Genomic DNA, 27645 nt, shown 5'->3' with positions numbered 1-27645 from the left:
GGTGATGTAGAACAAGTAATAAATTAAGTAAAACATCTCATGAAATATTATGAAAGAACTGTTCGTCCTTGTCCTGAAAACAGCTTTGACAAAAGTTGGTCTGACTATAGATATATTTTATTAACAGGATTATTGAGTATAAATAATATAATTATAGTAATAAACACAAAAATAAACCATGAATAATAGTCCATTCCAACACAACCCAGAACATAAATTAACAGAGGAAAATAATGTGATGTCAGATGTGCATTAAGCATCAAACTGTTCTAGTTTCTGTTCTAAATTATATCAACATTAACAAGAATAAATATTCAAATAATTAGTAACTGATTCTAAAAGTTAAAAACTTCTCAGTGCAGCGCTGAGTGACACACACACACACACACACGCCAAACCTCCAGCCAGCTGCTTGTTAACTATAACAACACGTAGACCGGCGAACGCAGCAGCGCGCATCGTCCGATACGTAAAACACGCAGAAATTGGCCGATTAAATCGGCCGGCTGATGAATCGGTTGATCACTACCACACACACACACACACACACAGTTGGCGTAGGAATGTTATTTTTTGATTAGTAACAAATGTTTTTAATGTAGTTTATTGAACACAAACACGTAAGTCCTCCTGGTTCTGAACATCACTGTTCAGTGTCTAACACTGTGGGATCAATTAATGCTGTGTGTGTGTGTGTGTGTGTGTGTGTGTGTGTGCGTGTGTGCGTGTGTGTGTGTGTGTGTGCGCGTGCGCTGTAGGGCCGGTGTGTGCAGGCGTCGTGGGTCTCAAGATGCCTCGCTACTGTTTGTTTGGAGATACCGTCAACACGTCGTCACGCATGGAGTCCAGCGGAGAAGGTAAACCAAATACTTGACCATAGTGCTTTTATTTTGAAGGGACATGTCCTATCTAGGCTTTATACAATCAGGATTTTTGTATTTTACGTGTTACCTGTGTGTTCCATGTGTATTTAACATGTGTTACCTGTGTGTTGTACATGTGTGTTACATTAATTACCTGTATGTTTTACATGTGGTACCTGTGTTCCATGTGTATTTTACATGCGGTACCTGTGTGTTTTACACGTGTTACTTGTGTTTTTTACACGTGTTACCTGTGTGTTTTGCATGCGGTATCTATGTCCAGCGGAGAAGGTAAACCAAATACTTGACCATAGTGCTTTTATTTTGAAGGGACATGTCCTATCTAGGCTTTATACAATCAGGATTTTTGGGCCGATCACCGATCAGTGAGTTTTAAAAAAATGATCACCGATCATTTAACGACCAAATTCTTTTGGTACTACCTGATACAGATTGACAGAAAATCAAAGGGTTCTATTTTCAGGACCTAAGCGCAGCCTTGTGACTGGCCATGTTTACATGGGAGCTTTAATTCCTCTTTAAAGCAGAATAAAAGTTAATTCCTCTTTAACCTGTCCTTGTTAATTCCTAATGCTAATTTAACAGAATAAACCTGCCACCTAATTCAGAATTTACAGTAATTCTGATTTAGGTGGCAGGATTATTCCGTTTTTAATTCCAAATTAGATAATTCCTCTTTTCTGTAAACACTTCACTTGCCTAATTTCACTTTAATTCCAAATGACTTCATATGGAAGAACTAATTCCAAATTAAACAACATGTAACTGTGGCCATTGTGAGGGAGCGGAAGAGTTGAAGAATTTCCTTAACATTTGTTGTCAGAGTGTGTGTGTGTGTTACATGTATTACCAGTGTGTGTTACATGTATTACCTGTGTGTTTTCTGTGTATGTTACATGTGTGTTCTACATGTGTTACATGTTACCTGTGTGTCAATGACGTGCCGTGAGCACTAGGGTAGGCAGGGCGTCGCAAATGGAGACCACCAATGTCAACACCAATGACAATTTCATATGTTTCTGCTGGGAAGTGTTAATTCAATTAAATTCAATTCAACTTTATTTATATAGCGCAATTTACAACAAAGCCATCTCAATGCGCTTATCAAAATATAAAATCCATAAGTTTCTTTATTGTCTCTAGTGCTGTCGTCCTGCTTGTGGTGTAATCCCACCCACTAGCTAGAGAACGTAGCAGCAGCCACGCTGTATCAATTCACTAATGCACTGTGAACTTACGTAGAGCATTTAGCATAGCACGGTTACGTCCAAAGGCAGCGTAGAGAGCTGCCCTTTTACGGAAATGGTTTTCATATTGGGGAACTGACTGGGCATGTGCAAACACATAAAAACATGCAATGGGGCCAGAGGCAGAGCAGCAATGTGTTTTTGGGAGAGGGCGTGGCCTCCTCCTGCCTTACAGCAGAGTGAGACTGTGCAGTGTCTCTGCCGTATCCAGAAAATAGCGATGTTTAGTCATTTGGGCTATGAAAAGCACAAAATGCTGACACTTTCAAACTTATAGGTACTGTAGGCTATTGGAAACGGAAAAATACATAAATTATAATTAAAACAAATAATAAAAATATCAATTCACCCTTGGGTAGGCTCTGCCTACCTTGCCTACCCTGACGGCACGTCACTGCTGTGTGTTACATGTATTACCTGTGTGTTTTCTGTGTATGTTATACACATGTGTGTTCCATGTGTGTTTCACATGCATTACCTGTGTTTTACATGTATATTTTAAATGTGTTACCTGTGTTTTACATGCAAAATGTGTTTTACATGTGGTACCTGTGTGTCTTACATGTGTGTTACAAGTATTACCTGTGTTTCACATGCGTTACCTGTGTGTGTTTTACATGTGGTACCTGTGTGTTGTACATGTGTGTTACATGTGGTACCTGTGTGTTGTACATGTGTGTTACATGTGGTACCTGTGTGTTTTGCATGTGTTATCTGTGTTTCACATGCGTTACCTGTGTGTATTTTAGATGTGGTACCTGTGTGTTTCATATGTATTTTACATGTGTTACCTATGTCTTTTAAATGTGTTACCTGTGTGTTTCACATGCTTTACCTGTTTGTTACCTCTGTGTTTTACATGTGTTACATGTATTACCTGTGTGTTTTACATGTGTTACCTGTGTGTGTTACAGGTATTACCTGTGTGTTTTATATATGGTAGCTGTGTGTTCCATGTGTATTTTACATGTGTTACCCGTGTTTTCTGTGTGTGTTACATGTGTGTTCCTGTGTGTTTTACATGCGTTACCTGTGTGTTGTGCGTGTGTGTTACATGAATTACCTGTGTTTTACATGTGTTCCATGTGTATTTTACATGTGTTACCTGTGTGTGTTACATGTGTGTTCCTGTGTGTGTTTTACACGTGTTACCTGTGTGTTCCATGTTTTACTTGTGTGTTACACATGTGGTACATGTGTGTTCCATGTGTATTTTACATGTGTTACCTGTGTGTTACATGTGTGTTCCTGTGTGTGTTTTACATGCGTTACCTGTGTGTTGTGCGTGTGTTACATGAATTACCTGTGTTTTACATGTGTTCCATGTGTATTTTACATGTGTTACCTGTGTGTGTTACATGTGTGTTCCTGTGTGTGTTTTACACGTGTTACCTGTGTGTTCCATGTTTTACTTGTGTTACACATGTGTGTTCCATGTGTATTTTACATGTGTTACCTGTGTTTTACATGCGTTACCCATGTTTCGAACATGTGTTACCTGTGTACTCCTTGTGTATTTTACGTGTTACCTGTGTGTTCCATGTGTGTTACATTAATTACCTGTATGTTTTACATGTGGTACCTGTGTTCCATGTGTATTTTACATGTGTTACCTGTGTGTTTTACACGTGTTACTTGTGTATTTTACATGCTGTACCTGTGTTCCATGTGTATTTAACACATGTTACTTGTGTTTTTTACACGTGTTACCTGTGTGTTACATGTGGTACCTGTGTGTTTCGCATGCGTTACCTGTGTTTCACATGCGTTACCTGTGTGTCTTTTAAATGCATTACCTGTGTTTTACATGTGTATTTTACATGTGTTTTACATGTGTATTTTACATGTGTTACCTGTGTTTCACATGTGTATTTTACATGTGTTACCTGTGTGAGTTACATGTATTACCTGTGTGTTTTACATGTGTTACCTGTGTGTTTTACATGTATTACCTGTGTGTTTTACATGTGGTACCTGTGTGTTTTACATGTATTACCTGTGTGTTTTACATGTGGTACCTGTGTGTTTTACATGTGTTACATGTGTGTGTTACCTGTGTGTGTTACCTGTGTGCAGCCCTGAGGATCCACGTCTCCTCGTCGACCCAGGACGTTCTATCGGACTTCAACAGTTTCCAGTTAGAACTCAGAGGAACCATAGACATCAAAGGAAAAGGAAAGATGACTACCTATTGGCTGCTGGGGGAGAGCCTGGACCATGTGACTCGCTGACCTCACTACACTGGGCCACTGTTTACAATCCTAACAGTTTCCTTCCAATAAAACACTTCCCGTTTGGGCTTGGACGGCCAATAGGATCACTTTATTCATTTTAAGTTAACCAACCAGAGAGGAATGACATTACAGCTCTCGTCCAATCAGAACACACCTTAAAAATTGTGTGTTTGTGAAGCAGTGAGATTATAAAACAGGTGAATATAAAACATCCAGAGAACAGCACCACCTGCAGGTGTTCATGTGATGAGCTGCAGAAAAAAAAAGAGAAACTTAACATCAGTTACACACACACACACACACACACACACACACACACACACACACACACACACACACACACACACACACACACACACACACACACACACACACACACACACACACACACACACACACACACAAATATCTTGAATTTAATCACAAACTACAGAATGATTTCTACACTTTATTAAATGAAAAACACTAACGTGGCACGCTATTGAAGAAGGTGCCCATCAGACTGGTATGTTGTTATTACATTATTACACAAAGCTCCGCCCACATGTTTACTTCTAGTAGGAATACAAATTACTAGGATCAGGAGACACTTACAGATTTGACGGTGTGCTTGATGAAGTCCTTCCTGGAGCTCAAGTCGTAGTCGGGGTACGTGTCGAACACCTGGGGAGGAAGTTACTCAGGTCACTAAGTAGTCCTGAAGCAGGATTTGTCAGTGAACTGTTGAAGCAATCACATGACTGTGAGGCAGCGTGTGATTGGTCGGTCCTCACCCGCTGACAGATCTGTTTCATGGTCATCTGCTCCAGGTCGGCCTCCTTCAGTAGAGTCTGAACCGTCAGCTTCAGTTGATCATCACTGGGAACCTTCTTCACCATCCTGATCAGAGGCTCGTCTTCATCACTGCTCACCTCACCTACACACACACACACACACACACACACACACACACACACACACACACACACACACACACACACACACACACACACACACACACACACACACACACACACACACACACACACACACACACACACACACACAGTAATTAGTAATACCTGTGTGTGTGTGTGTGTGTTACCTGTGTGTGTGTTAGTATTACCTGTGTGTGTGTGTGTGTGTTACCTGTGTGTGTGTGTGTGTGTTACCTGTGTGTGTGTGTGTGTTACCTGTGTGTGTTAGTATTACCTGTGTGTGTGTTACCTGTGTGTGTGTGTGTTTGTTACCTGTGTGTGTGTGTGTGTGTTACCTGTGTGTGTGTTAGTATTACCTGTGTGTGTGTGTGTGTTACCTGTGTGTGTGTTAGTATTACCTGTGTGTGTTACCTGTGTGTGTGTTAGTATTACCTGTGTGTGTGTTAGTAATACCTGTGTGTGTGTGTGTGTTACCTGTGTGTGTTAGTATTACCTGTGTGTGTGTGTGTGTGTTACCTGTGTGTGTGTTAGTATTACTTGTGTGTGTGTGCGTGTGTTACCTGTGTGTGTGTTAGTATTACCTGTGTGTGTGTTAGTATTACCTGTGTGTGTTACCTGTGTGTGTGTGTGTGTTTGTTACCTGTGTGTGTGTGTTACCTGTGTGTTACCTGTGTGTGTGTTACCTGTGTGTGTGTTAGTATTACCTGTGTGTGTGTGTTACCTGTGTGTGTGTGTGTTAGTATTACCTGTGTGTGTGCGTGTGTGTTACCTGTGTGTGCGTGTGTGTTACCTGTGTGTGTGTTAGTATTACCTGTGTGTGTGTGTGTGTTACCTGTGTGTGTGTTAGTATTACCTGTGTGTGTTACCTGTGTGTGTGTGTGTTTGTTACCTGTGTGTGTGTGTGTTACCTGTGTGTGTGTTAGTATTACCTGTGTGTGTGTGTGTGTGTTACCTGTGTGTGTGTTAGTAATACCTGTGTGTGTGTGTGTTACCTGTGTGTGTTAGTATTACCTGTGTGTGTGTGTGTGTTACCTGTGTGTGTTAGTATTACCTGTGTGTGTGTGTGTGTTACCTGTGTGTGTGTTAGTATTACCTGTGTGTGTGTGTGTTACCTGTGTGTGTGTTAGTATTACCTGTGTGTGTGTGTGTTACCTGTGTGTGTGTTAGTAATACCTGTGTGTGTGTTAGTATTACCTGTGTGTGTGTGTTACCTGTGTGTGTGTTAGTATTACCTGTGTGTGTGTGTTACCTGTGTGTGTGTTAGTATTACCTGTGTGTGTGTGTTACCTGTGTGTGTTAGTATTACCTGTGTGTGTGTTACCTGTGTGTGTGTTAGTATTACCTGTGTGTGTGTGTGTTACCTGTGTGTGTGTTAGTATTACCTGTGTGTGTGTGTGTGTTACCTGTGTGTGTGTGTGTGTTACCTGTGTGTGTGTGTTAGTATTACCTGTGTGTGTGTGTGTGTGTTACCTGTGTGTGTGTGTGTGTGTTACCTGTGTGTGTGTTAGTATTACCTGTGTGTGTGTTAGTATTACCTGTGTGTGTGTTAGTATTACCTGTGTGTGTGTTGCTGCTGCTATCAGCCTTTTTACTTTTTGCTGCAGGTTTGTTTGGAGCTGATTTTTTCTTCTTGGGCTAAAAACCAATGAAAACACATCAGAGTCACATGATTAAACAGAACATGTTCACAATAGAAATGTAACAACTTTATTTGAGATATCTACAATTCTTTGTATAACTAGTCAGAACTGAAATAGACTTTAATCAGATATGTGGAATATACCCAGAATGCACTGGTTTTACTACAGAAGCACAATCTGTGTGCTCGTTAACTCGTGAAACGTCATCACACACCCAAGTTCTGTTCAAGTCCTTCTCAGCAGGTTCGCTGTAAATCCCCGGATAAGAACTTGCTCCGCCCGTTTTACCCAGCATGTATCAAAGGAGACTTGTGCGTACCCCGCCAGCTATATTTCCCAGCATGCATTTTGAACACGCGCATGATTCCTTCATTACCATTTTGTAAATTTGTTTTTTCCTTTTCTTCTTCACTTATTTTTGAATTATCATTAATTATTGAATTCATAAATGTAAATTGTCAATAAATGTTTTGTTGGTTTACAAAATAAAATTTACAATGAAATCGACTCAATGATACGTATTATTTTCTTTGATGTTTACAGTGTAGCGCACATACTCCACGCTGTTACGCACAACGATGTCAGGAAGTTTGTCCCAAAACGAGTATGCAAAGCCTGCGCTTGTGCACTCAGCAAGTCCCATGAGTCGGTACCCAGGAGTTCACAAGTACGGAGTATGCATACTTAGAACTGAGAAACCACCACCGTGTTTAATGTAAAAAATGTTGGTACACAATGACCACATACCATACACCTGTGTTTAAGCATGTTAGCATTAGCATGTCAACAATGACACGTGCACAGCGTTCTAGTGCCTGTAATAGTTTAACAGCATTATGTGTTTTAAATAAATAGAAAACACTCCCACAACATTTTTAAATGATCCACGTTAGGCTGAGAAACACATGCACGCTCACATGCACACGCCTGCGTTGTTGCTGCAGTAAGGCGATGACGCTACAAGAGAAACTTTAATTTAAAGGTTTAATACAAACATCACAACACAAACTTTTAGGCTGTAATTGAACAGGACGTTAGCGCACAGGGAATGGACTGGTGCCCCCCAAACACACACATACTAAACAACAACAAAAATTTATGAAAATGACTCAAAATACACAAAACTAAGACGTCCGGCGGCGCCATGTTTATGTAGGTCGCTCTGCTGACTAAACGACCAACCAAACGACATTTAAACAAAAACTCGGCAAAAAACATACAGTACCTACCGATGCAACAAAGACAAATGTCAGGCTCTCTAGATTTCAATTTAGAAACAAAGACGGAGAAGAGAAATCGACTGAAACAACTGATGCTAACAGCACTGCTAACCTCGAAGCAGCTAGCGCTAGCAGAGGTGCTGAAGCTACAGAGAAAAACATGACTGAAATGCTGCAAGCTATCGCCAAGTCAAACCAAGACATACGGGATGACATTCTACAGATGATGATGAATTTAAAGGCCAAACCAAAGAATCATTCACAAAACTTGAAACGTCAGTCTCTGGTTTAAACGCACAACTGACGACACTGGAAAAGAGGGTTGTTGACGCGGAGCAGCGTATAACAATGACGGAGTAGACCACCGCGGCCCACGGAAAAGCCATCGGCTTCTTACTACAACGTGAGGCAGAACTTATGGAACGATGTGAGGACCTTCAGAATCCGGCGAGAAGGAAGAATTTAAGGTTGTACCAGGTCCCCGAAGGGAGCGAGAGGAAAGACATGGTGGCGTTCATTAAACAGATGCTGCCGAAAGTGCTGGAGGAGTTGCCGCTAACTGAAGCAGACATCAGGACACAGAGTTTAAAAAAGTAAATGGACATGATTTATATAGAGCTTTATCACCACTGAAACAGTCTCAAAGCTCTTTACATATCAGCTCATTCACCCAATCACTCTCACACTCACACACCAGTGGGACAGGACTGACATGCAAGGCACTAGTCGACCACTGGGAGCAACTTAGGGTTCAGTGTCTTGCCCAAGGACACTTCGACACATAGTCAGGTACTGGGATCGAACCCCCAACCTCTCGATCAGAAGACGACCCTCTACCACCTGAGCCACGGTCGCCCTTAGGTTTTCGAGTTTTTGCGATTTTGCTTCGAGAAAAGTTAGGCGGAAATGGGCGTGGCTTAGCCTAGGTGATTCAATACTATTCAAGGAATCTGGAGATATGAAGGTTTTAAATTTGCAACAAACGGTGTGGGAGTTATTGGCCAAAACGCTGCAGAGGAAACGTTGTTAAACAGCTGAAGGAGAAAAACATTGAAGCCAAATGCATGTATCCAGCTCAGCTGAGGATGACCGTGATGGACGCAGCGCCAGTACTCCGGGAACTGAAGATCCAGATCCGTGTTGACGATCGGGACAAAGTGGAACGAGAGCTAGTCAGGCACAGATGGGAGACGAAACGAGGTGGACGGAAAGTCAACGTGTTTACTACGAAGGACTGCAGGCTCTTTCTCCCTTGAAATGACAGGAGAATCATGCAGGAAGTAAGGTGTTGTTGCTAACTCTGTTTGAGGGGCTAAAGTTAAATATTATTGTTGATGTTGAAGGGTTATATAAATAATATAATGTACACGTCATTTGGAAAACTTTTGTTTTTAGTATATTTTTGATTTGTTTTCTTTACTTTTTTAACACAATAATTTTTTATTTTTACTATTTATAATATTATTCATGTTTATTTATATATTATAATTGTATATTTAGTATCTATTTTATGTAGGTATCTTTTTATTATTGTGATAATTTTATTTGCCATCTCTATTTTATGTATACAATTATTATTATTTGTTTTTGTTAGATACTTTATTTTAATCCTTATATTCATTATTCTGTTTTTATAAATAAAAAAAAATAAAAAAATCAGCAAACATTTTATTTTCATTATTATATATTAAACATTATTTTATTCATTTTGTACATTTAATTATTATATTTTATTTTCTGTATTTGACATTTTATTTCATTCTTTGCCTAACATTGTGCCTAGTTTAGAATGTAACTAAAGCAATATGAAGTCGTTTTGGGTTGTGGTCGCAGATGCAATGGATAATTCGTGTGATTTACACTCAGCCATGGTTTGGCCGCAGCAGTTTACCCAACAAAGTGGGACTGCTACACAATGTGACATTATCCCAGAGGGATTCCGCCACCCTCCGCCCCGTTTCATACGGGAGCTGGTCTCTACCGAAGATAAACAGTTGAGGACTAGGAGGCCAGGTTATTTTCTGAAGTTCTTTTTTGTAAATTGTTCATTGTTTCTGTTTTATTGCACGTTACCTCCTTGACCTCCAGATAGAACTTTTATAACAGTTGATGGTGCATATGACACTTATAATCTGAATACAAAGTGTTATGACAGTAAGGATTAAAAGCAGTACATGGATGGTTTAACTGTGGTTAGTTACAATATAAAGGGTCTGGGAAGAAAATACTCAACCAACTTAAAGCTTTGCACTGTTCAATTCCAATGTTGCAAGAGACACATTTGTCAGAGGTGGAACATTTGAAATTAAGGAGAGGCTGGATGGAGCAAATATACAGCGCGTCTCATGAAAAATGGAGAAAAAGAAGGGTTGCGATTTTGATCAGTAGGAGTGTTTTCTTTAACTGCGAAAGGGTAATGAAAGACACAGAAGGCAGATACGTCATGGTGGTATGTACTATCGGGGAGAATAGATTTACATTCTGTAACTTGTATGCACCAAATGAGGACTGTCCACTTTTTTTCAAGAAAATGGCATCCAGACTGCCAGAGGAAGGGGGGGGAAATCATTGTAGTTGGAGGGGATTATAACTGTGTACTGAACTCCAATGTAGACCGACTACCCACTGAAAAGAGACCTCAAACTCTTAAATCAGTTGCTGTTCTGGGAATGATGGATGCATTGGGATTGATTGATGTGTGGAGATATCATCACCCCAGAGGCAGAGACTATACGTATAGGTCACAGGTTCATGGGACTTACTCCAGACTAGATATGTTTCTGGTTTCAAAGGCTGATCTACATAGAATGTTACAGAGCAACATAGAACCCATAACCTTAGCATTACTAAAACAAGAGCGTCAAAAATTAGACGATCTACTCACGTACAAAGCTGAAGGAATGCTCCGGTTTGTGAAAAGAAAATATTATGAAATGGGTGATAAAGCAAGTAGATTATTAGCGTTTCAGTTAAGGAAGGCTCAATCAAGCCGGGTGGTGCCTAAAATTGAACATCCTGACACAGGTGGAATCACTTCCCAATCAAAAGAAATAGCAGAGGCGTTTGCTATATATTATAAGAAACTTTATGAAAGTCAAGAATTAGTAGGGAAGAAGGAGAAAATAACAGAAATTCTGAATTTGGTCCAACTGAACAGATTGACACAAGATGAGGCTGAGAGGTTGAGCTCCCCTATAACAATACAGGAAGTAACAGATAGTATCAGTAAGTTAAAGAACAGCAAATCTCCAGGTGTTGATGGATACTATGGAGAAAACTACAAAGTTTTAGGTAACGAGTTGGCCCCAATTTTATGCCAGGTATACAACTACGCACTAGATGGCAGGGACCCCCCAAAAACCTGATCAGAAGCAATTATCTCTGTTATACACAAATATGGAAAGGATCCCACTCAATGTATGGGATATTGGCCTATAAGTTTGCTTTGTCAGGATCTGAAAATATTGACCTCTATATTGTCAAACAGAATACAAACACACATTCGGAAACTAGTTAATTCGGATCAAACAGGGTTCATTACCGGACGGCAAGGCACTAATGTTAAATCTACAATTTATTGCCTCTAATAGACAGACTCCATCAATGCTTAGATGCTGAGAAGGCTTTTGATAGACTAGACTGGACATTTCTGGAGCAAACGTTAGCTCGTATGGGGTTTAATGAAACTTTTTTGAACTGGATTGGACTGTTCTATATGAATCCACAGTCAAGAGTCAGGGTCAACGGGCAATTTTCCGAATTTTTTGAGGTGGGACGGGGGACAAGACAGGGGGATGCACTTTCACCAGCCCTTTTTGCTCTTAGCATTGACCCCCTTGCAGAACTGATCAGGAGCAACCCCCTTATAGAAGGAATAAGAGATGAGAGCGGAAACCAACACAAAATAGCCCTATATGCTGATGACATATTGTTGTTCATTGAAAATCCCATTCACTCAATCCCTGCTCTCTTAAAAAACCTTAATGAATATCGTGTGGTGTCTGGCTATAAAGTTAACCCTAACAAATCAGAGGCATTGATGGTGTCAGGGGCGTGGCCTGACCAGCTTAGTGACACAGTGTCTTTTCGCAGAACCAAACAGGGGTTTAAACACTTAGGAATCAAACTCACTCCCCATGTGCCTCAATTACACAAGGCTAATTACGAAAAAATATTTGAAACTTTTAGAAAGGAACTGACAAGATGGGATGTGATCCCGTTATCTCCTCTGAGTAGAGTGGAAGCTGTTAAAATGAACCTACTTCCCAGACTTTTGTTCCTGTTCCAGTCTCTCCCAGTTTTGGTCCCAACATCAGCTTTTACAATGCTGGACAGACGCATATCTAGGTTCATATGGCAAAATAAGAGACCAAGAGTGAGACTTAAAACGCTTACTCTTGAAAAAAAGAAGGGTGGACTTGGCCTCCATAGTATGCAATACTACTTTTGGGCAGCACAGCTAACAGCGGTGGTAGCCTGGGTTAACAATGATGTGGAGTCAAGATGGGTGAACATTGAGCAAAACTCACTGCCAGCTACACCGCTGTCCACCCTAGTGTTTCTGGGCAGGCAGTCCCAGAGGAAACTGGAAATAAAACACACTTTAAAAAGTGTGGTCAACAGTACAGAAAGGAATTAAAGGGACAGACGGTCTTTCACGGGCAATGCAGATAATCGGAAATCCAAATTTCCCCCCCTCTACAGTGGACACAACCTTTAAGAGATGGGGAGGCAGAGGCCTAAAGGTTATTGATCAGCTGTTCTGTGATGACGTTCTACAGCCATTCTCATATCTCCACGACAAGTTCTCTCTACCCCAAAGTGATATGTTTCGTTACTTTCAGATTAGACACTATATCACAAACCATAAAAATTGGAATACAATTAAAACTACCCCATCAAATGTTGAAACTTACCTGATTAATATAATAAAACATCATCTACCCAACAAAAAACATGTTTCCCATTTATACAGAAACCTGCTACTGGACACATCAGATAATACTCACTATATTAAAAATAAATAGGAGCTGGAGTTGAATATTATAATAGAAGATGGAGAATGGGAAACAATTTGTAATGGTTGCCATAAAGGAATTAATAGTAACATGTGGAAGGAGTTTGATTAGAAGACAAATATAAGGTTCTTTAACACACCAAAGGTGTGTTAAAGAACCTTATTCTCACATATTCTGGGACTGCCCAATCTTGATTCCTTTCTGGAGGGGTGTATGATAGATAGAGATAGATAAGGTTCTGGGAGTTGATTTACTGTACACACCGAGCCAGTTTCTTCTTCATTTGACTCCTGAAAACGTGTATACAAAAGATCAAAGGCACCTGTTACATGTGCTCCTCATGACTGCAAGGAAAATGGTAACAAAGTGGAGGAATTCACAGCCACCAACAGTGGAACAATGGAAACAAAGAGTGAGAGAGGTTACAGTTGAAGTCTGAGGTCTTCATGAGGAGATGGTTACCCATAGAGAAATACCTGTGTAACTGAGGGGTCACCTACACGTTACCGTAATGTTTTGATTGGCCATCAATTTATTTGTGTATTTGTCTCATGTCGGCTTTGTTCGGTTTTCTGGGATCCAACATGTTTTTCCTTATTTTATTTCATCATAATGTACTATTCAAATTTGTTGTTTTTCATTTTTTCCTAAATTGTCATGTATATTCTGTCTTGCTGTTGAGGAATGTTCTGGAACGTCATTTCACATGTTTATTACTAAAAAGAGAGAAAAAAAAAAAAAAAATACACAAAACTAAATATTTATACAAAAAAATTCAGACAACAGAAATGCAAAAAACTACACTAAAAAAAAGATACAAAATGACTCCAGAATCACACTACAAATGCAACAAAAAACAACAATTATACAAAAAATTGCACAAATGACGTAAAACAAAAAATTAAACAACATTTATACAGGAAGTACACAAAACGACAACAGGAATCCACAAAAATATACAAAAAGGCTCCAAAAACACACAAAATGATTCCAAAAAACATGTTACAGAAAAATACACCAAACGACAAAAATATGAAAATGACTCCAAATACACAAAACTAAATATTTATACAAAAAATACACAAAAGACAACAGAAATCACGTGCATGTCTCATAGAATTAAATCAGAGAAATCACACACGCTATTTTACTTTGCATCTGCAAATAAACCCCTTTATAATGCTACAGAGTACATTGTTAATATGATGCCCATAATTAACAACTCTACTTAAGCTCCCACTATATGAATACATACTTCCGACGGGCACTGTACTAGTTATCTATAATTCGGCTGTCTTTTTTAAAAACAAAGATGATTGTTTACCTTTGAACCGAGTGGTCAGAGCTTAACTTCCATGCACGGCACCACAGAGAATCTGTAGTTTTCCAAATGGAGTTTTGAACGGGTTGAGTTCAATACCGACTATAGTGAAACAGTGCGTTAGTGAACAATTACACAGACAGTTATATGGTTTAAACAATAGGAAACTTGTCTGTAAAAGACTCACCAGTGACTGATGGTTTCAAATACGATTTTTATTTAATGAATTTATCTTGGTACATAAGTGCACAGTAAAACATCTAATGTCTATTATTATATATGTGTGAACATAATAAATATGTTTTCAATGTGTCCTGTCTGGATGTGGTGTTTTTTAACGACCCCTTTTTAAAGAAAATTCAAAGCAATACATCCTGTATACAATATATATTAACACATTTTTTAAACCAAATGAATGTTAGCCTTAACTATGTCAAAAAAGCAGGTAAGCTGTTTACACTATGATTAACTTCTGGGAAAAAATTCAGTCACATAAATCACGTGACGGTGAAGCATTTTGGACTTGCATTGTCGCAGCTCTCTCTCTATACGGCTCTGGTCTAAACTATCTTCCTCTCTCTCACTCGTGTGTTTACAGTCCGTGTCTGCTTGGCTGTGTGCGCAGTGATTGGCTCTGGCTGCACACGTAATTCTAGCTCGGGTGAGGAGCTGTGCAGTGAAATATACAGTATATAGATGGTGCGCTAGCTCCCCCTCACACCCTGAGGTCAAAAGCTGAATAGGTTTTACTTCTGGGCCATCCAGAAGTGAAATAAAATTAAAATAAATATTTGAACATTACCAAATTACTTCAAAATAACGAATGCACAAACTCGGGGTATTTGGACGCCGTTGACAAAGTTTCAGTTGGAACAGGCACCACGTCTGGGAGATATTCGCTCCACACACACACACAGACCTTTTTTGCTTTTATAGACTAGTACAGTGCCGTCGGAAGTATGTATTCATATAGTGGGAGCTTAAGTAGAGTTGTCAATTATGTGCATAATAACAACACTCTGTAGCATTATAAAGGGGTATATTTGCAGGTGCAAAGTAAAATAGCGTGTGTGATTTCCTTGGTTTCATTTTAGTACAGTGTCTGTCGGAAGTATGCATTCATGTGGGAGCTTAAGTAGAGTTAATTATGTCCAAATGAGTATGTGTTTGAAGGTTGGATGTACATAGAGGTGTACATACTCTGTACTCTGTAGTGTTATTAAGGGGTTTATTTGTGGGTGCAAAATAAAACAGCGTCTGCGATTTCCCTGGTTTCATTTTATGAGACATGAACATGATAAATGTGTTTGTTTTTTTAACTCACTTTTAAATTTTTCTGTTTGGTGTATTGCTCTGTAATGTATGTTTTTTGGAGTCATTATGTGTGTTTTTTAATCTTTCAGTTGTCTTTTTGTGCATTTTTTATATAACTGTTGGTTGCCATTATAGAGTGATTCTGGAGTCATTATGTGTACTTTTTGTATAAATATTGTTTAGTTTTTTTTTTGTTTTATTTTACTCATTTAGTATATTTTTATTTGAGTCATTTTCATATTTTTGTTGTATTTTTCTGTAATGTATATTTTTTGGAGTCGTGTATTTTTTAATCTTTCAGTCATCTTTTTGTGCATTTTTTGTGTTATTTTACTCATTTAGTATATTTTTATTATAAATAAATAAATACCGTGTGTGTGTTCCCGTGAAATGTTTGAGACGCTGATAACCAAACTCCATAGACATTGTAGCCCCAATCAGAAAAGTAACAAAACTGCGCAAAACAAAACGTAAAGCTCCAAACTACATGAGTGAGTAAGTAAATTAAAGTATTATGTATAATTCGGCTGTCTTTTTTTAAAAAACTAAAATATTTTTTACCTTTGAACCAAGTGGTCAGAGCTTAGCTTCCATGCACGGCACCACAGAGAATCTGCATTTTTCCAGATGGAGAATTGAACGGAGTGGGAAAGTTGTCTGTAAAAGACTCACCAGTGGCTGACGGTTTCAAATGATCTATTCAGAGAGCTCCGTGTTTCGGTCTAAACTATCTTCTTCTCTCTCACTCGTGTGTTTACAGTCCGTGTCTGCTTTGCTGTGTGCGCAGTGATTGGCTCTGGCCGCACACGTGACTCTTGCTCGGGTGAGGAGCTGTCCAGTGAAATAGATATAGATGGTGCGCTAGAGCCCCCTCACATTCTGAGGTCAAAAGCTGCCGTCCAGAAGTGAAATAAAATTAAAATAAACATTTTGAAATGACCAAATTACTCCAAAATAACAGATACACACACTCGGGGTCTTTGGAACCCATTGACCAAGTTTCAGGTCAAACTCGCACCGCGTCTGGAAGATATTTGCTCCACACGCACGCACACACACACACACACACAGACCATCCTTGCTTTTATAAGTAGACTAGTACAGTGCCCGTCGGAAATAAGCATTCATGTGAGAGCATAAGTACAGTGTTCAATTCTGGCCAAATGAGAATATATTTGAAGGTTGGATGTACATATAGGTGTACATACTCTGTAGTGTTATAAAGGGGTTTATTTGTGGGTGCTAAATAAAATAGTATGTGCGATTTCCCTGGTTTAATTCTATAAGACATGTGCATGATAAATGTGTTTTTTTTTTTTTTACTCATTTGTAAATTTTTGTTTGTTTGGTGTATTTTTCTGTCATTTTTTTGAGTCATGTATATTTTTGTATTTTTCTGTTGTTTTTTTGTGCATTGTTTCTGTAATTAGAGTTTTTTGTTGCCATTGTGTAATACTGGAGTCATTTTGTGCAAATATTTATTCATTTTGTGTGTTTTTGGAGAATTTTTGTATATTTTTTGGCATTGTAAATACCTCTAGTACAGTGCCCGTCGGAAGTATGTATTCATATAGTGGGAGGAGCTTAAGTAGAGTTGTCACTTATGTCCAAATGAGTATGTGTTTGAAGGTTGGATGTACATATAGGTGTACATACTCTGTAGTCTGTAGTGTTATCAAGGGGTTTATTTGTGGGTGTGTTCCCATGAAATGTTTGAGACGCTGATAACCAAACTCCATAACCATTGTAGCACCAATTAGAAAAGTAACAAAAAATATTAACTTAAATAACTTTTAGCAGTACAAAAACATTTTTAATATTAACCTTTTCTTTTTTTTTAACCTAAACAAACTGCGATACAGTGACGTCATGAACTGGAAGTAGCGCTCAATACCGCGCTCAATACTGAGAGGGCCGTAATCTTAAAATTAACGTTTGAACATTTTGCTACACCAAATTATTCCAAAATAACAGATGCACACACTTGTGGTATTTGGAACCCATTGACTAAGTTTCAGGTCGAATTCAATATTGCTCCACACAGACCTTTTTTGCATTTAAATAGACTAGTACAGTGCCCGTCAGAAGTATGCATTCATGTGGGAGCATAAGTAGAGTTGTCAATTATGTCCAAATGAGTATGTGTTTGAAGGTTGGATGTACATATAGGTGTACATACTCTGTACTCTGTAGTGTTATGAAGGGGTTTATTTGTGGGTGCAAAATGTGGGTGCAATTTTCCTGGTTTAATTCTATGGGTATGATAAATTTGTTTGTTTTTTTTTTTATTGCACACTTTTATATTTTTTATTTGGTGTATTTTTCTGTAATGTATGTCTTATTTTTAAACAAAAATCATTGTTTACCTTCGAACCGAGTGGTCAGAGCTTAGCTTCTATGCACGGTATTGAAGTATTGAATGGGTTGAATTCAATACCGACTATAGTGAAACAGTGAGCAATTACACAGACAGTTATGTGGTTTAAACAATGGGAAACTTGTCTGCAAAAGACTCACCAGTGGCTGATGGTTTCAAATGATCTATTCAGAGAGCTCCGTGTTTGAGACGCATGGCAGGCACAGATATGGAGACGGAAAAGGAAGAGTAGTTTTTTTTTATTTTTATTTTTAGAGGAAGTGGACTTTGTGGCTTAAAGGAAGTTTGGAATCACGGGGATAATTTTAAATAACCATGAAATATTAACTTAAATAAATCTTATCAGTACAAAAATGTTTATTATTGACTTTTTTTTTAACCCAAACAAACTGTGACACAGTGACGTCATGAACCCAGAACCGGAAGTAGCACGCTCAATACAGCGCTCATTATTGAGAGGGCCGTAATCTTAAAATGTATGTTTTGCTCCACCAAATTACTCCAAAGAAACAGATGCACACACTTGTGGTATTTGGAACCTGTTGACTGAGTTTCAGGTGGAACTCATACCGCGTCAGGGAGATATTTGCTCCACACACGCACGCACACGCACACAATCCTTGATTTTAGAGATAGATAGTAGATTGTAATAGTTTATTCTCATGTCTGAAAAAGAAGGAGCTGTCTTGATTGCAATTAATGCAAATCTCTGCAGTGAGAATTCTGACCCGTACTAATAGGACGACTCATATCTCCTGTTCTAAAAGAACTCCATTGGTTGCCAGTGTCTTATAGGATCAATTTTGAAATTCTGGTTCTTTCGTTCAGAGCCTTGCAGGGTCAGGCTCCTTCTTACATCAGTATCTGATCCAGCCTTACACCCCTGCTCGGGTTCTAAGGACTATGGATCAGTATCTACTGATGGTTCCTCACACTGGTTATCAGACCAGAGGAGATAGATCCTTCCAGGCTGTTGCTCCCAGGCTTTAGAACCATCTTCCACTCTCTCTGCGTTCTATTGACTCTGTTAACACCTTCAAAAGCTAACTTAAGACCTTTTTACTTGTTCAAGCTTTTAATTAGCTGTTGGGCTGCTATGATTTTATGTTGTCTTGCTCTTTTATATTATGTGTACTTTCTGATTTTAAACGGTGTTGTGAAGCACTTTGTGGCTTTTTGTCTGTGAAAGGTGCTATAAAAATAAATGTTACTATTGTGTGGTTGTGTGTAGTTGTGTGTTGTGCACACTAACTGTGTGTATTATTATTTGACATATCCTCACCTCTTCTACCTCCTCACTGTCCTCTTCATCCTCCTCTGAGCTGTCCCTCCTCGCTCTCTTCTTCATTGGTGTCTTCTGCGTCTTCCTGGAGGCTGGCTTAGATGTGACGGCCTGATGAGGACAGGGCAGCTCGTTTAGGTCAGGGTCAGAATCAACTTAGTAATGTATTGAATACATGAGGAATTTTTCTTGGTGACCTGTGCTCTCTCATATAGTGTAAACATTAAATAATAACAATCAACTAGAAAAAATAAAAAATAAAAAAAAAGAAGTATAACATAAATATAAAGAGTAGTTAGACTAATATGTGCAAACTAAATAAAATAACAAGATAATAATAAAAGTAATAATAATAATAATAATAATAATAATGAAATAAAAATACAATGATAATAATAATAAGATAACAGTGCAGTAGTGCAGGTGAACATTTAAATGAAAATATTATGTACATGAACATTCTCAGTGACAGGTTGATCCAGGGTTGATATGTTTAGTTCCAGGTTATTTCACAGTAACAGAAACAGGTCTGACTCTCTATGACTGTTTAGTGTTGATCACAGTGACAGCCTGGGGGAACAAACTGTTTTTATGGCGGTTTGGTGTGTGTGTGTGATTGTGTCCCACCTCCTCCTCCTCAGACTCTGATTGGTCCTCTGTGCTGGCCTGTCTGTCGGTGTGGGCTGAAGCCCCGCGTTTGTCCTCCACCTCCTCCTCCTCTTCGTCATCACTGCTGGAGTCCATGACGATGGCGTTGGACTTACTGCTGCTCTTGGACTTCTTGGGACTGACGGAGGACGACTTCACTTTGTTCTTCTTTTTCTTCTTCATCCTCAGCGTGGAGTCGTCTCCTGAAAGCTTTTTCTTAGACTTCCTCTTCTTCTTCACAGGAAGACGCTGCAGCAGCACCAAGCACACACACCACATGTAGCTACACACGCACCCAACATGAGCTGACAATGATGAGAAGAAGATAGACCTTTCCACTGTTCTTTGGTGAGAGGAGGAAGGTGAGGATCCGATCCACCAGATCACTATGGGTTCCTTTCTTCTCGAGATCCAAAACGTTGCACACGGCCTTCAGCTTAGTATTGGTGAAGTTAGAGCTCCTGCAGAAGTCAGAAGTCAATCACACACACATGCACACACGCACACGCTGTTTCTTACTTTAACAGTTTGTTCCGTTTCTTGGTAAACTGCTCACTGTCACCGTCAAAAGAAAAGCCGTTAAAGAGACGAAGGTTCTTCTTTATCGACGTTGCCTGCGCGCGCACACACACACACACACACACACGCACGCACGCGCGCACACACGCACACACAGTGAGTACAGCAGTGTGGAGCAGTAGAGGCTAATGTTAGCGTAGCAGCAGAACCTTCCCAGGCCTATCAAACAGGATGGTGTGCAGAGCCTTCAGGTCGACCACCTTCATCCTGCTGATGTGGAAGTTGGTTCGAGGGATGTCTCCTAACTTCTCTCCACTTCCTGTAAACCAGTACAATGGGCGGGGCTTAACGTTAGGTTTTACCTTCTAAAGATCACCCAGTCACGGCGAGCCTTACCGTCGCCCATCTTCAGCTTCTCCTTCTGCTTCGGCGCCTGGAGGTCAAAGCGCTCCACGCTCTTCTTTGCTCGTTTCCCCTCCACCACGTCACCTGGACACAGGAGAAGTGTGAACACACACACGCGCACGCACACACACACACACAAACACACACAGACCTGAGGACGTAGGGCAGCTCTGAATGGACATCACACTCTCCTCCTCCTCAGGCATCTCTGCAGACAACAACCTGTCATTGAGTACTGACGAGTTAGCATTAGCTCATTCTAACACGCTATGGCTGTGATGATGTCATCCTAACGTACTACTCATACTAACGTACTCTCACACTAAGTGTGACGTCTAAATGAGTATGTAGTGCATTCACATTAGATAGTATGAATAGATTGAGTAGGTCAGAAATACCAGGACGTATACTTGTAACTATATGGGGACATTTTTTAAATATGCACAGTGGGAACACTAGTCATACTCAACCGTCCCATGATGCATTGGGAGCTGAATGTAAAATGGTCCTGGGACCTGTGTCACGTACTGAGTTTACCTCCGTACTGAGATTATAACCCTAACCTAATCCAGTAAACAAATAAAACACGTGTCCGTTCACTTTGAATACAAAAATAAACAAAAAAGAATTTTTTTTTTAGCAAAAATTCATTTTTCTGGTAGAGCACATATACAATTTCAGTACACGATACTGGCTTCAAGCTAAAAATAAACATCTATGGAATCAGAACAGTATCATAATGAATGAACTCTTGCAGGGTTTTTCACTAATGCACATGCTTTGTTTCACAGTTGTATTTCAGATTCAAAAATGCACACGATCTGTTTCACAAATATATATTTTATGTAAACTTGTAATATAAATTCTGAAATGCACACGCTCTACTTCACAAATATTATTTAAACCAATTAAAGAGCTACTGATATGTGTGCATACGCAGTGTGGAGAAAATGTAAGAAGCCCTATGATTGGCTGAAAGCAAACACACCTGATTGGCTGATGAATCTGTCAATCAGTTTTATCAGCCAATGGTGACGTTCGTTGACCTGTGACGTCAGTGCAGTCTCATAATTCACCACACACACACATTTCTCTCACAATTACACAAAGGTTTCACAGCACAGAAGACGTTTGTAAATGCACATTCAGCAATTTGCATTATCTGTGGATTTATATTACACGTGAGCCTCAAAATAATATTTGTATAGTAGAGCATGTGCATTTCAGAATTTATATTACAATTTTGCATAAAATATATATTTGTGAAAGAGATCGTGTGCATTTGTGAATCTGAAATACAACTGTGAAACAAAGCATGTGCATTCATGAAAAACCCTGCTAGAGTTCATTCATTATGATATTGTTCTGATTTCATAAACATCCCCTTTTCAAAATAAAAGCTGCTCTTCTTGTCTTCCACTCTTTTTTAAATAGGGCTCTTATTTTGAAGTTAACAGGAAGTTTAGTCAGTAGACCAATGGAGGGTCTCTGAAAATGTGTAAATGAAATGTGTCCACGTGAGTTTTATGGATCAAATGAGCACATGTTGATATTCTACTTGGTCACTTTCTCACTTCAAATGTTTTCAAAACTTTCAAAGTAAAGGTGGAGAATCAACAGAGATATTTAGCCTCAGTGTGAACAAGGTTTTTAACGCTTAAGGTTCAAAATGCATGGGAAACTTAGATGTATACTTCAGTGGGAACGCTCAATCTCCTAATCATACTATAGTTTATACAGACTCTTTCCAAAAAATTATAATATCATGGAAAAGTTGTTTGATTTCCATAATTCCATTCAAAAAGTTATACTTTCATAGATTATAGATTCAGGGCCCACAATTTAAACAATTCCAAGTCTTTATTTTTACATAATTTGGTATTCCAGCTCATAAAATCAATGGTTTGGAGGAACAGAAACCACGCTGCTTGAGGTCCAGTGTGAAATATCCAGTCAGTCATGATTTGGGGTGAAATGTTCTGTTCTGTTCCTCACACGTTCTTCCTCCGAACCATTGGACCTTAATTCCTGAATGAAGGACACATTTTACTTTCATCAGAAGAGAGGACCATGGACCACTGACCAACAGTCCTCCTCTTCTTCTCCTCTTTTTTTTCTGCAAAAATTGAGAAGTAAATAGTGATTTCTTCACTGTATTCTAATTTTTTGAATTCCTGTTTTTGTGGGTTTTATGAGCTGGAAGCCAAAATTATGTAAAAATAAATAATTTAAATTGTTTATATTTTGGTCCCTGAATCTATAATCTATGAAATTTTAACTTTTTGAATGGGATCATGGAAATTAAACAACTTTTCCATGATATATTTTTTTTTGGGAACGTGTAGTGCGTTAGTGGGCCATTTATAACAGCCCATAAACACACGTGGGGTTGACGGCGTCCAAATACACGTCACTTCCTGTTGCCAACAGCCGCGGTGAGTTCACTGCTCTCCGTAAAGTCCGTTGTTATGAATGTGACGCGTCTGTACACACAGTTACACACACGTTAACACTGATCGTGTGTACAACATAAATAATAAAACAGCACGAGCACCAGTTCCTCATTATTCTGTTGTTGCCATAGCAACACACTGTGCTATTCACGTTCACATAATACATTATTATGTTACTATTTGACTGTGTCATATCAGCTAACACGGGTTAGCGTATGTGACGTCAGAGGCGTTCAGCGGGAAAAATGAAGAGGAAAAAGGCGGAAAAGCCCGGACTCGATCTAAAAGGATTAAACCACGTTAATCCGGGTTATTCCGGGTCAGTAGTCCGGGTCAGGTGTGAACAGGTGTGTGTTTTTACCTGCTAACCGCGCGGAGCTCCTTTAAACCAGATCTTTGTGTTTTATGATGGCGGTTTCTGTTTGGGGGCGGGGCCGATTCACGGCAGTTCCTGCATTTATTGGATGGACACTGATGACGTACATTACTACGATTTTTTTAAGGGAGAAAAACAAAACTTTATTTAAATTAAGTTTAAAAAAAACTAAGTAAGTAAGTAAACAAGTACGAGACACTGCACCGTTCCTCAATCTGTAGACTTGTGCGGATTTGTGGACTCGTGAAACGTCATCACGCGTGGCCCAAGTCCAGCAGCTGTATGACGTAAGACAGACACAAATAAAACTACCAAAAACAAGGACAGCAGGCAGTGGTTTTAACTGTGACGTTGACTCCACACGCTTAGTTCCCACTTTTAACTGGTCCTCACAGTAACAGCGTCTTTTCCCTCAACGAGGGCTGCAGGTTTAAGGCCGCAGTACTTCTGACCTCAACACATCCGGTGTGTGTTTAACACACTGACAATCCACGGGAAACTGGCACTTCCTGACTGGTGAACACTTCCCTTTTATAGCACCACCCATGAGGAAAGCGTGCCACCCTGTGGTTAAACACTCCTCTCCCGTTGATAGGACTCTGAACCATAGACATTATGATACGGAGACGCCGCATCTTGGAGCAGTGACAGTCGCTCCCACAGTGTATTACATCTGTAGAGTATGTTTACCAGAATCAACTTTATTAATCATGTAATGTATGTTATACACACAAGGAATTTGACTTGGTGAACTGTGCTCTCTGTAATAATGTAAACATTAAATAATAACAATAAACTAGAAAAAAATATAAATATAAACAGCAGTTAGACTTAATATGTGCAAAACTAAATAAAATAATATAACAATAACAAGATAAGATAATAATAATAATAATAATAATAATAATAGTGCAGTGGTGGATAGTGCAGGTGAACATTTAAATTAAATAGTATGTACATGAACATTCTCAGTGACAGATTGATCCAGGGTTGATATCTTTACACTTTTAAAGTTGTCATAAATCACTCAATTCTCAAGCAATTTTCACGGGGTTTGTTTGTAACAAACATCAGACATGATAGATAGATAGATAGATAGATAGATAGATAGATAGATAGATAGATAGATAGATAGATAGATAGATAGATAGATAGATAGATAGATAGATAGATGGATAAATAGATAGACAGGTCAATAAGTGAACTGGAGTAACGCCATCAGCTGAAACAGTTTGAAAAGTCAGGAAAACCGGAAAAAATTTCAGCTCATGTGCACCATTAGCATTAGCATTAGCAGCTAACTCTGGCTTTCTGTCTCGGAGACAGATACTACGTTTACGCAAAAAATATTTCAAGCAATCAACGCTCTACGATGTAGGACTCACTTCCTACATCGTCAGCTATGGCGAGTTTATCCCTCTGACCTTTGACCTAATGCGGAAGAACTGAACCAGAGCGAGAGTGTGAAAAGGCTTATTTGTCCTTCTCAGCAGATCCACTGTAAATCCTGGATAAGAACTTGCTCTACCCATTTTACCCAGCATGCATCAGAGGAGACTTGTGCGTACTCCGCCAGCTATATTTCCCCGCATGCACTTCACGTGCGTGATTCCTTTATTATTATTACCATTTTGTAAATTCTGTTTTTTATTTTCTTCTTCACTTTTTATTATTTGTTATTACTACTAATTTGTAAATATGTTTTTCCTTTTCCTTATTATAATTCTCTAAGTGGTAAAGTGTGGCCACAACAGCCATACCTGTCTGATCCATTGTAAATGATCCTTTCTATTTGTTTAGACACATTGCCTGTATCACCTATTGCCTGGTTGCTTGTCATGACCAGGTTACCTATTTATAGGGACTGTCAATATATTAAACAACACACACACGTTTATTGTATTTACATTTATGTTTTTTTTTTTTAAATTATCAGCACATGTTTTATTGGTTTACAAAATAAAATTTACAATAAAATCGACTCAATGGTACATATTATTTTCTTTGATGTTTACAGTGAAGCGCACATACTCCACGCTGTTACGCACAACGATGTCAGGAAGTTTGTCCCAAAACGAGTATGCAAAGCCTCCAAGTTTGCTCCCACGAGTCCGTACCCAGGAGTTCACAAGTACGGAGTATGCATACTTAGAACTGAGAAACGGCGTCCTAATATTCATTCCTATCTCCTTTCCTATCCACTGTTCCTTCACCCCCGAAGTGTTTAAGTGGTGGCCATGATAAAGAGCGTCCAAGTTCTATTTAAGCTCAGGAAAAGAGGCTCAATGCTTCCTTTTTACCTCCTTTAGCCTAAGAAACACTGATACATCCTTTACCAAAGGAGACGAGAAAGGAGGCCCACAATTCCTTGCGGCGACAACATTTAAAGGGACACACACACCCGAGTGCTTATGGAAACTCACAATGACCAACATAGATCATGTAATTTACCAATGCAATTATATGCTTTGAACAACTTTAAATAAATAATCTAAAACCCATATCTTATGATATGTAAGCCATATGATCAGATTATAACTGACATGAAACAGACACTCTGTGGTTCAAGAAAAAGGGATCAAAGACATTTTTAGCCACATTTATTCAACATAATTCATATTAGTGAGTGGAAGGTGAGTGTGATCAACCATTCTCAATGTGACATTTTTTTAGTTTCACTTTTGTTCCTCGTAGCCTGGTAACCTCTTTTCCTTTGATTTACAGTCAAACCTTGTGATTTTTGAGATTATATCAGCGGAAAGTGTTATAAATGCACTTTAAGTCCATTTTAGGAAATGTGTTGTTTTTTAACCATGGCAGACGTCACTAACCTTCACCGCCGTCAGATTATTACGTCACCTCGTGGAAGTGTGTCTGATTGTCAAAGCAAACTTGATGGCTCTTTCCTAACTCCTCTCCTAACACCTTTCCTTATGGAAAAATGGATAGGAAATGAGATAGGAGGAACTATTCAAACGCAGCCAATATATTTTTCTATACATCAAATTATTTTATTAATGCATAAAAAAATGTACAAACAAACTAAAAGTTGAGTTCAGTTGAGTTTATTTGTCATTGCACATGTTACAGAGCAACAAAATTACATTTAAGTTTCATCCCGTCCAAGAAAACATGAAAAGACAATCATATTTATAACATAACATGGGAGAACAGCAGAGGGAGGACTGCAGTTTGCCACAAGGGCGGTGCCCCTTATTAAGATGAAGAGGTACAAAAAAAAAAGGCAAAAACCAAACTAGGCCCTTGTAGAGAGGGGCAGAGTTTGGGATTATGAAAAAAACTCTTCAGCAACATTGTGACAGAAACCAACAAACACAGCATTCATATCAATACAACAGCACGTTAGCACAGGGGATGGGTAGTTCGCAGGTCAGCCACAGTGTGGCGCTGCAATTATGGCACGCCTCCTACTGCCAACCGCTGGGAAGGAGGAGGGGGTGGAGCCAGAGGAGAAGGTGACATAGACAGGATATGTAGTGTTGTTTGAGGAGTGAAAGTGTTTGTTGAGATAAGCTGTTTACTCAGACTCTGCTGCTGACTCTCACGTAGAGATGGTCTCGAGAGTTCGTTGGCAGAGCCTGGTCCAGGTGTACATGAAAAGCAGGGCCGGTTCTACGGGGGTAGCAACAGGAGCAATTGCACCAGGCCCAGGCCTGCGGGGGGCCTCCTCCCCAATCCTCCCAAAAAATAAAATTCTGATTATTATTAGTTTTTTTTTTTTGGTCACTCAGTACAAGAGGCCCTTTATGTTGCTCTTACGTTTTTTTCC

At 39.2% G+C, this 27645-nt stretch overlaps 2 protein-coding genes across 9 annotated transcripts in view; one reads left to right on the top strand and one right to left on the bottom strand.

The window, feature by feature from the left end:
- LOC114460101 (atrial natriuretic peptide receptor 1-like) overlaps positions 1–4730 on the top strand; it is a 53700-nt gene extending 48970 nt beyond the window's left edge. For 2 of the 3 annotated variants that reach the window (XM_028442134.1, XM_028442132.1), the window contains 2 exons: positions 759–857; positions 4208–4729. In XM_028442134.1, the coding sequence (XP_028297935.1) occupies positions 759–857; positions 4208–4362 (254 nt within the window). In that variant the 3' untranslated portion in view covers positions 4363–4729. Of the gene's footprint in view, positions 1–758; positions 858–4207 lie in introns of all 3 variants that reach the window. The other variant, XM_028442133.1, reaches the window with a different exon arrangement.
- dek (DEK proto-oncogene) lies at positions 4425–24350 on the bottom strand. Of its 6 annotated transcripts, none has more exons than XM_028442141.1 (12): positions 23841–24150; positions 21178–21234; positions 21018–21110; positions 20831–20940; positions 20622–20716; positions 20434–20563; positions 20082–20351; positions 19455–19565; positions 6839–6917; positions 5139–5281; positions 4960–5028; positions 4425–4616 (listed from the first exon to the last, which is right to left on the bottom strand). In XM_028442141.1, exons 2-12 carry the CDS (start codon positions 21230–21232, stop codon positions 4605–4607), a joined length of 1167 nt encoding a protein of 388 aa, XP_028297942.1. In that variant the 5' UTR covers positions 21233–21234; positions 23841–24150; the 3' UTR covers positions 4425–4604. The 6 variants fall into 6 exon arrangements, with proteins under 6 accessions (XP_028297942.1, XP_028297938.1, XP_028297940.1 ...); XM_028442137.1 differs by lacking the exon at positions 4425–4616 and having other exon boundaries at positions 4945–5028; positions 23841–23966; positions 24060–24148; XM_028442139.1 differs by lacking the exons at positions 4425–4616; positions 23841–24150 and adding an exon at positions 24168–24350 and having other exon boundaries at positions 4945–5028.
- Positions 24351–27645: the final 3295 nt, after the last annotated feature.

The sequence above is a fragment of the Gouania willdenowi genome, unplaced genomic scaffold, assembly GCF_900634775.1.
Source record: "Gouania willdenowi unplaced genomic scaffold, fGouWil2.1 scaffold_3_arrow_ctg1, whole genome shotgun sequence".
NCBI classification, from domain to species: Eukaryota; Metazoa; Chordata; class Actinopteri; order Blenniiformes; family Gobiesocidae; genus Gouania; species Gouania willdenowi.
The sequence above is the reverse complement of the archived record's forward strand: the minus strand, read 5'-3'. Positions and strand labels throughout refer to the sequence as shown.

Bases quoted from the DNA above. Each gene is read 5' to 3' on its own strand.
- dek (XM_028442139.1), bottom strand. From the start codon at position 21,232: ATGCCTGAGGAGGAGGAGAGTGTGATGTCCATTCAGAGCTGCCCTACG. The intron at 19,566-20,081 runs GTGGGACACAAT...TGTCCTCATCAG, and splicing joins CAGAGTCTGAGGAGGAGGAG to GCCGTCACATCTAAGCCAGC. The intron at 6,918-19,454 runs GTGAGGATATGT...ATTGGTTTTTAG, and splicing joins ACAGTGAGGAGGTAGAAGAG to CCCAAGAAGAAAAAATCAGC.